Source organism: Dermacentor variabilis, chromosome 1, assembly GCF_050947875.1.
Source record: "Dermacentor variabilis isolate Ectoservices chromosome 1, ASM5094787v1, whole genome shotgun sequence".
In the NCBI taxonomy this organism is placed as follows: domain Eukaryota; kingdom Metazoa; phylum Arthropoda; class Arachnida; order Ixodida; family Ixodidae; genus Dermacentor; species Dermacentor variabilis.
Window position 1 is genome coordinate 104,863,046 of NC_134568.1, and position 13,002 is coordinate 104,876,047.

Sequence of the window (13,002 nt, forward strand, 5' to 3'; positions counted from 1 at the left end):
TCCGCAGTGCGAGACAAAGCGTTCGCGAATCGGCGCCAAAGTCTGGGCGGCGTCGAATGCTGCCTCTGCGGGGAGCGCCCGCGCTCGCGGTTTCGTGCCAGCGCGAACGCACAGTCACGACAGAACCACTCCTGCCGTGCGCTCCACCCCCCACCCCCCCACCCTCCCCTCCTCCGCTGCCTGTCCGTCCCCGCCAGGTGGCCCCAGGGTGCGAATCCGACCGGCGGGAAAATAAACACCGGCCCGTGGACCCCGTCCGAAATCGTAAAGCGGCCGCGCTTAGGAACATAAACGCTCACGCGCCGCCTTGGTCGGGCCCATAGCCTCACCCAATTGTTTTACTGCTGGCTCGCATCGCTTTCTTAGCTGCAGAGCTAATTACATGCAGCATCACCGAAAGTGAGCTTCGCGTTAGGGAAGAAGACAGCGAGGACGCGACGATAATATATAATGCTTTAGCCATTCCATGTTTCTCGTATCAGCGCTGCCTTGAATCTGTTCCCTTTTGCCAAACTGAAAGATTTACCGTATATACTCTAACACGGCAACATCTGTAGAGCGGTGCGTGTTTTCGCATCTCTGTAGGCAATCGGCAGTCTTTGCTGTAGACGTACCAAATAAATAACAATATTCTCTATTTGACAGAAATTCGCCAGAAACAAGGATAATATGTGGCCTAAACTAACCTGCAGCCTCAAGTTTACAGAGAACGGAGTAAAATATCCAGCAACCATCAGTTTGCATGCAACTGTGGCGCCTGTTCTCGTATTACAGCATGTATATAATATGACGCGTGGCGCTGAAGTTAAGCGCATATTTCCTCTGCAATAATCCCCAACAACAAAAAAAATAAAAAAAGAATAACCAAGTTGACCAAACCGCGTGGCTCTTGGCATTGTATACGGCAAATAGAGCCTCTTATCTATCAGAACGTGAAAATGTGGACCTGAATGAAACTTACCATCATCATCTTACCGCGGTTGTCTGTGTGTTGATGCGGCATGGCCAAAACCATTTAATTGACGCGAATGGCTGGTTCGATAACGATTTACTTGCTCAATATTTCCTTCTTGGACGTCGAGGCTAGTACCGATGCACAATAACTTCGCCATGGAAAAAAACAAAATTACTGTTCTGCTCTAGGAAGAACTTGAACAACGCCACCAAGAAAGCGAACTATGTTTCAAATTTGTCGTTTTTCCACGGAGGCGAATTCGCGAGCCTTGACAAATGGACAAGCATTCGAGATCACCGAGTACTCTCCGACAGCCTTCTTTGTAAGCGGGCGCTGCGCTGCACGCAACTGCTCTCAGGATGCGTATAATTTAGCTTGGCACGCTGGGGCAACGCTGGCTTACTGCTGGAGCGACCCGTCACTGTTTCGCCGGCACGATTTGTGGCGCGCGAAGTTTTTCGTTTCGAGACGAACGCCTCTGTTTATTCTTGGCCGCGCCGGGTTCGAGATGAATGCCGCCCGGCCGTCGCTGGATGTGGCCTCGCGGAAAGGCGGGGATAAACGGCAGCGAGTGGAGGAGATTAGGAGAGGGCGATGGTGTACGGGAAGCCAGTGGTCGTAAAACGTTCTGTGCGGTGCCGACGATGAGTTGACGGATGCCAAAAATCTGGTGTTTCGATGGTCCGCTTGCCAGTTCTTCTCCGCCTTGCTTCCAAAGGAGAAAGAGGCAGACTCAAAAACAAGGAGAAAGGCAGTGCGCTCGTTGATAGGCGGAGAAGGTGAGGCTCTACCACGCGAAAAGTCGATAAAAGTCTTCGGAGACCACAGCGGCTCGTAAATAACAGATAATTGCCTTCTGCGTTCCGACGAAGTTGACCTCAGGCGCCACCGGGTTAATATTATTTGCAGCCGCTATAGTGGTCGCTACACTACCGCGCCGTTCGCGTAAAACGGAGAACAGAAGAGTGACGAAAGAAGAAAGTAAAGGAAGCTGCTATACAGGCAACGCTTTTCAACTGTGAACTATGACTCGCGAACTCACACTGCATTCGCGCTGATCGTGTTCGCGCCACCGTTTGCCCGCATGAGTAGAACAACGCGTTCTTTGCACTCGGTACGCTGACTCAGTTAAATACGAGCTGGTCGTTGGCGGCTACGAAACGAGAACTTGGCGTTAAGCGTATGCGCAACTCGCCTGTTTCTGAACCATATGATTCAGCCGCTGTGCACGTTCATCTAAAGACAGTGCCTACAGCAACGCAGCGACCGAAAAAAACCAGCGCTAAGCATCTCGCTTGCGCCTGCTAGCAGGACCCCGATACATTAGCGTCCCCCGACGCACCTAAGTTTGTCCACGGCGCTTGCCACATAGAACGCGTATATACCCGCGCGTGTAGAGCAAGGCACGCGCGCACGCACTGACACCATAGACAGACACGGCATGCACTGACAAGCGCCGCAGGGAAGTGGTTCGCAGTGGCTGTTTATGGCGGGCAGGCGCCGGAGCATCTGTATAATGACCCCGGCGGATAGCTCCATCTGCGGCCCCTCCAGTCCCCGCGTTCGATTAATCCTAAATCCAGGGCTATCCCCGCGGCTCTCACTCCCATGCCGCGGCGGCCTCTCGGTTCTTCTTTTTCTCTCGTACCACCTCCTCCCGACTCTCGCCCCGTTTTCTTTTTCTTTCCTGGCAAACGCTGACGTAAAACGAGACTGGTTTCACCTCTTCGCCTCTTCGGGATCAAAGTAGCCTCGTAGTTCCCACCGAGTGCCGCATTTTACGTGCCATACTTCCGTCGCTTGTCCTTACTTTTCTGGCGTCTCGTCACTTTAGTGAGCGAGCGTTGTCAGGGGTCTTAGATGGGTTGTAACAAAATTTTTGCAGGCGAGAACTGTGTGCTTCAAAACTTCAAAAGCGTAGATGCATCAGGGGTACAACGAGAGAAAGAAAGAGAGGGTGAGAGTTCTTGGTGGAAATGTGGCGTCACTTGCGTCGTGCAATGAGGTATGGTGCAAAAAAATTGGAAAGAGGCCAGAATATTGTTCATCCGATGTCCTCGCTTACCGTGTCTGGCACAAAAGGTGATCAAAAAGACGCTAACTGTTGTTACACATGCGATACCTATAAAGAAGCAACTAACGGAGTTAGCGTGGCACTTGTGACTTCCTTACTATGCTGTATACTTAGTTTTAATAGCTGAAGGGCCGCGTGAGGGACATGATGGTTAAAATGCCACTGAGTAAGAAGTGGAAGATAGAGAAGAATCGAATGCTGCACTTAAAGAAAGGTGCCAGCAGGAGAGAGGGGGTGATTCTCCACCGAGTTTACATTACAATATGTGCTACCATTTGTCCCAGAGAAATGCTTTCAGGATGCGTAAGTATTTCATAAATATAAGCCGACGTAGCCTGCTATCATGGCTGTTTTCGAACCATCTTGTAGTTCCGTCGTATTGGTACTGCTTCCGGAGACTGAGCATGACGACTGCAAACGCCTTCAGAGCGTTGAAATGTAGCAGGAGCAATAGGGCCAATCACAAATACGGCGCGTACACTTTCGCTGAAGGCAGGGCAAGTATATGCCGGCTGACTTACTGCTAGGTTCTCTATAGCCCGGTTTCGGAGTGCGCGAGCGAGCCGCATCTTCTACGCCGGTAAACGTGGCACCTCGGACTGAGGCGGTGACGAAGAGCCCAAGTGCGCTGGGGAGCGACCTAATTGGGACCTCGGGAGTTGGGGAGAACCGGACCAGTGCCGCACAGCTGAACCCCACCCGGAGATTCAAGCTCTCGCCGTGTGCCGCCTCGTTCGCAGCGGCCTCATTTCTCTGGCCGAACGGAATGCCAGCATGATCGGAAAGGACGAACTGCCTTGCACGACGGGCGCAGGCGCGAGGCACCGTGTCTGCAGTGAAGACGGGCGATATAGAACGCATCAGTTGTTCAGGTGCGCCGACCAGCTGGGCCTTTCAGTCTGAGGACACACACACACACACACACACACACACACACACACACACACACACACACACACACACACACACACACACATATATATATATATATATATATATATATATATATATATATATATATATATATATATATATATATATATATAGAGAGAGAGAGAGAGAGAGAGAGAGAGAGAGAGAGAGAGACTTGCGTTTCAATCTCGCTTCCGATGAGATTGGTCTGTCCAGAAAGAACGACATGGTTGTCTGCCGCGGTTCGTATGACCAAGTTCTGCCGTAGGTCCGTTCGGCACTCAAGTGTTGACGCGAAGCTTCGAGCGCAGCACCGCCGAGAAGAGACGCAACTTCGCTCCAAATCGATCAAGAAGCCGCATTCTCTGCGGACCACTTTCGTTGATATCGCTTTCTGTTCGCTTCAAATTGCGGAACCAGCGGAGGCGGCTACGACAAAAGTGACTTGCCCGCGGGCACACTTCACGTCAGCGCTATACATGTATACCTTCGCAGCGCAAATTCCCAGTATAGGGACACGGTGGGGAGCGTCGGGAAATGGACGACTTGCTTTCAGTGTGCTAGTAACGCTTCGGCCTGGACATTGTGTCATGCATGGCTGAATATATCACATAGAGTATCTGTCTGATATTACGTATGGTTCGTTCTCAACTTCTCGCTTTACATTCACGTGTTCAGGTTTCTGGCATATAATCGTCGTACATTCGTCTGCGCAGTGTCACAAACATAAAAACAAGTGGGAAGAAAGCATATGAAATTTTCACTTCCACGCATCGATTACGTGAAACTATATTGGCGAGAGTAAAGGAGACTTTAGAATTGCCGATTTACGAAAAGGGCTGCAATAAAGCTACCACCTTAATTGCCGACCACGGTACCTACGTCTCAGATTGTGCGACTCCTTAGCCACCACTCCTCTCCGTCACGGGTAACGTGAAAGCCGTGAAGAACAAAGAGCTCCTAAAATAACTAAAATAACTAGTTTATGCACACTACCTGCCCGAACTATGGCGGATGAAATAAAGGACTGCAACTGTTGCTTTGTCGGTATCAATAAAGTCGGCTGGTGCAATGGCAGTTGTAAGTCCTTTTGTTTATTCACTCGCTATAGAAACGCATACATGCATGGCTTTTTTGCCCTCTTTTCCTGCCATAAGTTGTATTGAAAAAGCACATTAAAACAGCAAGAGAAACTTATACCTTTGTCGCGGAGCAGTAACTTATGCCCCCTTGTTTAAAAGCAGGGTTGCGCGTAAGAGGACGGCGGGAAACAAAAGAACAGTGCTCCCGCGGTGTCGTCCGACATTTTGCTGACGAGGAAGCACACAATAAAAAAAAAGTTACAGGGTGTATAAAGTTGTACAGCGTTGTCAAGCAACGCCGAACAAGGAGAAGGCGCAGGGGATGTCGTGCTGCGCCAAGGCAAGATTCCTAGTGACAGTTTTCCATTATTTATATCCCCCAGCAGGTTCAAATCAATGCCGAAAGAAGCAAGAACTAAAAAGAAGACAGACTGGAATCGAGAGATTCGCGCTTCGCTATGAGTGGGGGAGCATTGATCACTCGCCAAAAGCGAAGCAAACAAGGAACAGGAGGAAAATACATCCGAGACCGTCAAAACATTCTCGCTTTGGCTCTGCGAATTCTCTTCCATGGGCAAAGGACGCCCTCCAACCACGGTGTTGTACCCTATGTGAACTGAGCAAAATTCAAAGTAGTTGAAACAATTCACTTTATTTATTCTGACACATTGTAGTCCATACATAGATGGCATCTCGGGAGCGTGTCGTTTAATGCACATTGGCAGAAGTAGAGCAGCGTGCCATAAAGAACATATTCGTCAGCCCTAACAGGATTTTTTTCCTCTACGTTTTAGCTGTATGTGACAAGGCCCAACTAATTGATGAAACCGAATGAGAAAGAATATTATGTACCTATATACGGGGCGATCGTTTTTAAGATTTACAGAGTTTATAAAAATCACCTGTCGCAGATAGCATAATTCTAGTCCTTTATCTGTATCATTCAATGAGGCTGACATTACTTGCGAGGGAAATGGAAATGTATAATCTACTAATAAAGAAAAATTCGTGAATTAACGTTTTAATTAGTCACCTTACGGCAGATATTGCAATTTACGAATTCTCGCCAATGATATTGCAAGGCATATTCACTTGGAACGAATTTCGAGGATGGCACGGGCTCCTACATGTGCGCCATCAAACTGGTGGTAAACATGCACTGTTGTTTATTTATTTATTTATTTATTTACAATACCCCTAAAGGCCCTCGAAAGAGGGTATTACATAAGGGGGGGGGGGGGGGCTACAACGAAAAACACAAGTGTACATTCAGCTACAGCATACATAAAAAGAAAAACATTTACAATATATTTTTTTTCCGCTCAACAAGGCAGTGTAGTTGTCATATTGAATCAAGAAACCAAAAAAAAGAAACAAAAGAAACGTACATAAAAACATCAGGAGCAGGCAACAACTCACAAAGCATCAAAATATCAGGGAAACACAATTAATAAGAAAACACAACATTTTTAGCAGCACATCACAGTAGTGCAAATTGTTTCCTTAAATTTGGCTATGTCCGTTTCCATGGCTATGTATGTGGGTAAATCGTTCCAATCGATGATAGTGCGTGGTACGAAGGATTAAGCAAAAGTTGATGACCGACACAAAATGCGTTTCACCTTGTTAGGGTGATCGCGGCGAGGAAAGATAATCGGCGGTGACTGAAAAAAATCATCACGAAGTGAGGAGTGGTGGAAAATTTTATGAAATAGTGATAAGCGAGAATGTTTTCGACGAAGGCTCGAGGATTGCAAACCGGCACGTTTCTTTAAAGATTTAACGCTGGTGAATGTTGAATAATCTGAAAAAATAAATCGAACAGCACGGTTCTGCAGGGCTTCAAGGTTAGAGGCTAGATATACCTGATGGGGATCCCAAATTGCCGCAGCATATTCAATTTTCGGGCGAATGATTGTGATATATGCCTGTTTTCGTACGAGTGGTGGCGCTTGCTTGAGGGTTCGTTTAAGTATTCCAAGAGTACGGTTAGCAGCTGCCAGGGTTAAATTTATATGGTATGCCACGTTAGGTCAGACTGGAAATGAAGGCCATGATATTTGTAGGAAGTGGAAGACTCAATCACTCAATCGTGCTGTTAGTAATGAAGTAAGTGTTTTCAATTCGAGACTTTCGGCCGTTAAATGTCATTAACTTGGTTTTAGAGATATTAAGCGACATTAGCCATTTGGAGCACCATAAGGTAATTGCATCAAGGTCAGATTGCAAGCATTGGCGATCGATATCAGAGGAAATTGTGCGGTAAATTACGACATCATCGGCAAAGAGACGAAGCCGGGACGTTACGCAAGAAGAAAGATCGTTAATATATATTAAGAAAAGTAAAGGACCTAGCACATTGCCCTGGGGGACACCGGAAGTAACGTGGGCAAAAGAAGAATTGTAGTTGTTAGCGGAAGTAAACTGGAGCCTGGAGGAAAGAGAAGCTTTAACCCATGCGAGGACATCAGGGTGAATGTTTAGGCATGCAAGTTTGAGAAGTAATCTGCGGGGCGGAACGCGATCAAAAGCTTTGGAGAAATCAAGGAAAACTGCATCTACTTGTAAACCAGGGTCAGCGGATGAGTGTAAGTCATGAACAAACCCTGCAAGTTGTGTTTCACAAAAGTAGCCCTTGCGGAAACCGTGCTGATATTGGTATATTATGTTGTGGCTTTCTAAGCATTTGGCAATTTGGGAGTGAATGACGTATTCCATTACCTTGCATATGGTACTTGTTAGCGAAATAGGTCTGTAGTTATCAGTTGTTCCACTTACTTTTTAACAAAACGCTACTTTATGCATTAAAGCACAAAAGTAACTGGAACGCTCATCTATTTCTTCGCAGACTTTGGCAATGAATATCTCGAAAGTGGTGTGATCCTGTAAATTCATCCTAATTGGATACGCCTTGGAAAGTCACCAGCTATAATTTGTAAATTTGAATGCATGCCGCAAAGTAACTAATTAAATGTTAATTAGTGTTTTAATTAGTTGGATATGTGGTTCGGTCTCTCGTGCGAGTAATGGCCGCGTCTTTGAATATTCCACCTCAAGGACTAGAATTCTTCTATCGGCCGCAGGTGATTTTTAAAAATTCCGTGAAACTTAAAAAGTACCACCTAGTATAGCGTTTACTTGACAGCAAACGTTTTGAGACGGGGAGACGCGTGAAATAAAAAATTCCGCGCGGCTATACGCTTGGTCATCAATAAATATGAGGAATGGGCTTGCAGAGATTGACTGAACTTTTAAGTTATCTGGTGGAATCGCTGTCTCGTCCTCCGCACTTCGAAAACTCTCGCGGATGCACGTACATTAGGGAGGACTACTCTCTATGATTTTTTTCTAACAACGACACACGCCTAACGATACTCTGTTCGCCCCTTTTTCAAAAAAAAAAAATTGCCTCTTGCGGAAGCCCCGAGCAGTTCTCGAGGATGCGCGAGCGTAACGCAGCTGCACGGGGACGACGGATTTGACCGGCGATTCAAAGCGCTCGCAGTTTGTGCCTTCCTAGCTGAAGGATTAGCCTCGTAAAGGAAGCTAAGTTCGTTCACTCGACGTTGCGTAGTGTCTCGTCGCGCGTGGCCCACGCATTCACGGCCGCTTCTCGCGCCCCACGTCCGCAAACTCCGCGCCTGCATCGGCGGCGCATGGGCGCCGGCGCGCTCCCTCAGTGACACGGGCGAGTGTAAGTGGCGGAGAGGGGAGGTTCGCATTGAACTTGCAAAAGCTGGCGGCGCATAATGAGCCCCACGAGTGGCCATAAACGTCACGCGCTACGAGCCACCCGCCGCTGTCAGTGTGACTAAGTGTTTCCTGGCCTCGCCGCGCCGCCTCTCTCGCAGATCTTCGAGGGCAACACCAACACGTACACGGAGGTGCGGCGCACCCTGGATCCGCCCGTGATCGCCTCCAAGGTGCGCGTGGTGCCCTACAGCAGCATCCTGCGCACGGTCTGCATGCGCATCGAGCTCTACGGCTGTCCCTGGACGCGTGAGTACACAGCCGCCACTTCGCTTCACTGCGTCCAGACCTCGCGCTGGCCGAGAGAGCAAGACTCGAGGAACGCCTTTCGAGGAAAATTTAATCCTATATTATTGGACGATGTGTCACCGAAAGGGCGGGAAACAAAACAGAAACTATTTGATTTTGAAAAGTCCTTAAACACAAAAAATATGGAGAAAAAAACAAAGCTCTCGGCATTATTCGCCGTTGTTCCCGTTATTAAGAAATTGATGTGTGTAGCTTGCTTTGTAATCGTCACGAACACAAACCTGACGCCCTGAGCTATTAACAATTCAATAATCAATTTGAGGCAACTGAGCCGTCAGGTCGTCGTTTGAAGCTGCCCCGTGTGTCTGGAAAGTCGGACACAAATGTTCACGCAGTTTTTATGCCAGTACCTGTTTTGCGGCAACGAGAGCTATGAAAGTGAGCCGCCTGTGTCGTCAAGCCAAGGCGGCACCCTAGCAATCTCGTTTGGCACTCGTCTCTTTCTTCAATCACGCCAACCACCGTTACGAAGACCTTCAAGGTGTCACTGCAATTGTAATGAGGGCGGCAGTCTCGCTCGGCAGGAAGGAAAACGTCTTGGGCAGCAAACACCGCGCCGCTTAGATATCTACTTCATCTTTCTGTTCCCGGCCGCACAATATTCTACGAAGGGCAAATATATACACCTCCTATGCCGCTCTTGTTAGGGTGCCTAGCTCCGATCTCCAGCGCAGGATTAGCGCACAGCGAGCACCGCCCCCGTAGCAGTCCCCCCGCCTTTTTTTTTTCCGACCCTCCCCGTCGTCGTTGGTAATCCGGGGGATTGTTCAAATTAAATTCCCCACGCATTCGGCACCCGGTCTCGCTTTCTTCTGGGCTTCCATGTCTCCTCCAGAGAGAGAACAAAATTAATTTGGAATCGTATCGCGGGAATGCGAGTACGTCGTGTAGCGGTATGGTACCGCTCACTGGCTTCTTTCTTCATGGGCGCCTTATAAGTGCGCAGGCACGCCCGATTTCGTTCCTCTTCATTGGCTCGCTTTGGCTATGGTTCGCAGTAACGTTTATATAGTGTATCTTCCCATTAAATATGTTAACTCGCGGTGTGTGTACTTGTCTTGTTTATTCCTTATCGCTCATGAGTTAGCAATGACTAAAATGTTTTTTTTTAAATTCTATTGGGCTTTCTCAACTCTCTGATTTGCAGCAATGGTGTTCTGTTACGTGCGATAGATATTTCGCAACCGAACCACGTGGCCGCTTTCCTTTAGTTCTTGTTCCTTGTTCTGCTAGCGACTGTGCAAAATAAATAAGAACGCGCTCATCTATTTTATTTAGAGAAACGAAAGTTGTCGACCATTTCAGGACATTGCGCTCATTTGCACAAATTCTTCCTGCGTTTGATGTGTTTATAGCTATTTCAATCAGGTAGGTGTCTTCAGTAAAAAAGGGAAAAGGGAGAAAAGAAAATAGAAATTATGTATATCCTACGCATAGGGTCAGTCGGTGTACGCGACGCTTTCGCGAGCCAACGAGGCAAAATGCTGCATTATACGGCAAGAGACGCCCCGCAGATTTCAGTGACGAACGCATCCTTCAGCCAGCATGGTGGACCTTGCAGAGAAAGCGCAACATTTATTCAGCATTAAAACGGTGTTCAATTACGAGATCCGACGTGCTTGACCTTGTAAAAGCGTACCACAGCGCCACCGTACAATGAGGCACGCGGCGAATTTTCGCCACGAATGCGCCCCTTGACTTTGGTCTTCATCGTCAGCTAGGAGATAAGTAAGCGGTTGCTACGGGGGCCGACGCGCCTAACGCGCAATGCGTCTCCAAGCTCTGGCTTGCACGAGGGAAATTCGCTAACGTGTTTTATTCCGCTTTTTTGAGGCATGCGTCCATGGCGTAATGGTTAGAGCATCGCGCTTTTAACGCGATAGCGCTAAGGGCCCCGTCTCGCAGAAAGTGCGGCGTTCCGTGCCAGGCGCCTGCAGCGTCAGACATCGATACGGCAAAAAGAATTTCGAACCGAACCACGTATACCAAATTACTCTTCTACCACCAAAGTTGCTCATACCTTGTCTTTCATTCTTTACAAAGTTATTCCTGGGAATATTGGGAACGGCAGCCCACAAACAAATGTAATGAAAAAAAAAAAGAACACCTACAGTGCTTATCTTTCATGTTAGTTCTTCTCGGACTGAAATATTAAAAGTGCGGAAGAGCAACAGGGGATCGATCCACGCAAGAGGCCGCGTTTCTACCAGAAAGCTTGCCTTTGCGCATAGCGTTCGCCGCCAGCGTTTCCCGGTAAACGTTACGGTTACATAAGCTCCAGTTGCCGGGAAGCATGAAAAGCAATCAGGGGTCTGCGCCTATGATTTTTTTTTGTGTGTGCTGGGGGGAACCAGCTTCGGAATCAGCCATCCGAAACGTAATTTCTTTATATATAGGTCACCCTCGAGGTCATATAAACGGTCGGACAGAAACATACTTAAAAACCGCGAAGTGAGGGAAAGAGCCAACGAAAGCTATCGCTCTGAAAAGGGCGAGTGATACATGACCGGCAGCTGAACATATTGAAAGTGGTAATGTAAGCACGGCGATCAACGGGCCTGCGTTAATACGCATAACCGTCTCGGGTTGCAACCACCCAGAAAAAAAAATGAACAGTAGAGCAATACAAACAGCGAAGCATAGATCATAATTTCGCAAGCAACACGACGAAGTTTCTCGTCTAGCAAGAGCTAGGCAAGTCTGTTGCTGCGTGATTGACCACAGCTCCGCATGAACTGGGAGCTCGTATAATTTGCTCCGCTCTGGCCCAAGTAAGGTGTTCATTAATGCAACCCACCGCGGGAAAGAATTAAGCAAAAGAAATAGCGGTACATGCACGCTGCCACGAATATGCACCTATGCAGGATGCGTGTACGGCAAAAGTCATCGATTCGTGAAAGCCTTGACGAGGGACCTTCCACACGCGCGCGCGCCACACACGGCGGTGTTTTTGCCTGCGTGCGCCGGGTATACACCGCACCGTGGTGCGCTCTCGCCCTGTACGCTTGCCCGCCACCGTGGGACGGCGCGAAGCGTAATAAATCTGCAAGCTGAGGCGCGCGAGGTGAAAAAAAAAAAAAAAGAGAAGAGGAAGAGTAAAAGCCGCGCTTGCGTAGAGCTGCGTGCTCATTTTGGCGACGACGTTAGGCCTATATGAGCGCGCGATAGAGATGCATGGCGTAATGACTCGATAAGAATGTTACGGCGTCCGGCAATTAAGTCGACGGAGCGGGGAACGCCCCAAAAAAGGCGCCTCGATTAGCGGCGACCTCCGGGTGGCACAGCGAAGGAAAAGGTCGTTTCTGTTCGTGAATCTTTGCCCCCCTTTTACGGAACGAGCCCCCTGCTCACTTGCGCTCGCGCAGCGTGTTCAAGCGCGAAAGGCGCCGCGCTTCGCGGCTGCGACGGCGCTCACCGTGAACCCCCTGTAGAATGAAGCGCCTTGCAGAATGCGCGGGCCAATGCGTACAAACCGGACTATGTTTCTCGCTAACCTATCTGCCTTTCTTCTGGCATGCTAAACTAGTGACCGAGGTCGGTATTCTCGGAGTGTTTTTCACATGGCTTCAGTGGCACGCGCAAGAGAAAGGCAAATTACGCTTCGGTATATTTTGCGCGCAGGAACTGCTGCTGTCTGGTACTTTTTTTTTGTTATCAGATATATCAGATACATGCTTATAATTTATTATATTTTACATCGGCTGTCTCATGCGCTCCTTATTAAAATGCGTTTTGGGTTCTTGACATCCTCAACGCGTGGTGTCTTGGCCGAAAACGTTTGTCTGTGTTACTCCCTTGTGAATGCACAAAAGCGCTGCTGCGATATTTGGAAGTTACAGGATTGAGTCAGCGTCTGTGATCCGGACTGAGTGACTGAACGATACCCCCAGTAGACTTTCTCTTTTTCTTTTATTCTTTCC

The 13,002-nt window shown here is 48.3% G+C and overlaps 1 protein-coding gene across 2 annotated transcripts in view; it reads left to right on the plus strand.

The window, feature by feature from the left end:
- The window catches only part of Ddr (discoidin domain-containing receptor 2), a 199,148-nt gene that overhangs the window by 163,414 nt on the left and 22,732 nt on the right, over positions 1 to 13,002 (plus strand). For both annotated transcript variants that reach the window (XM_075692122.1, XM_075692131.1), the window contains exon 5: positions 8,875 to 9,022. In XM_075692122.1, coding sequence (XP_075548237.1) covers positions 8,875 to 9,022 — 148 coding nt within the window. The remainder of the gene's footprint in view (positions 1 to 8,874; positions 9,023 to 13,002) is intronic.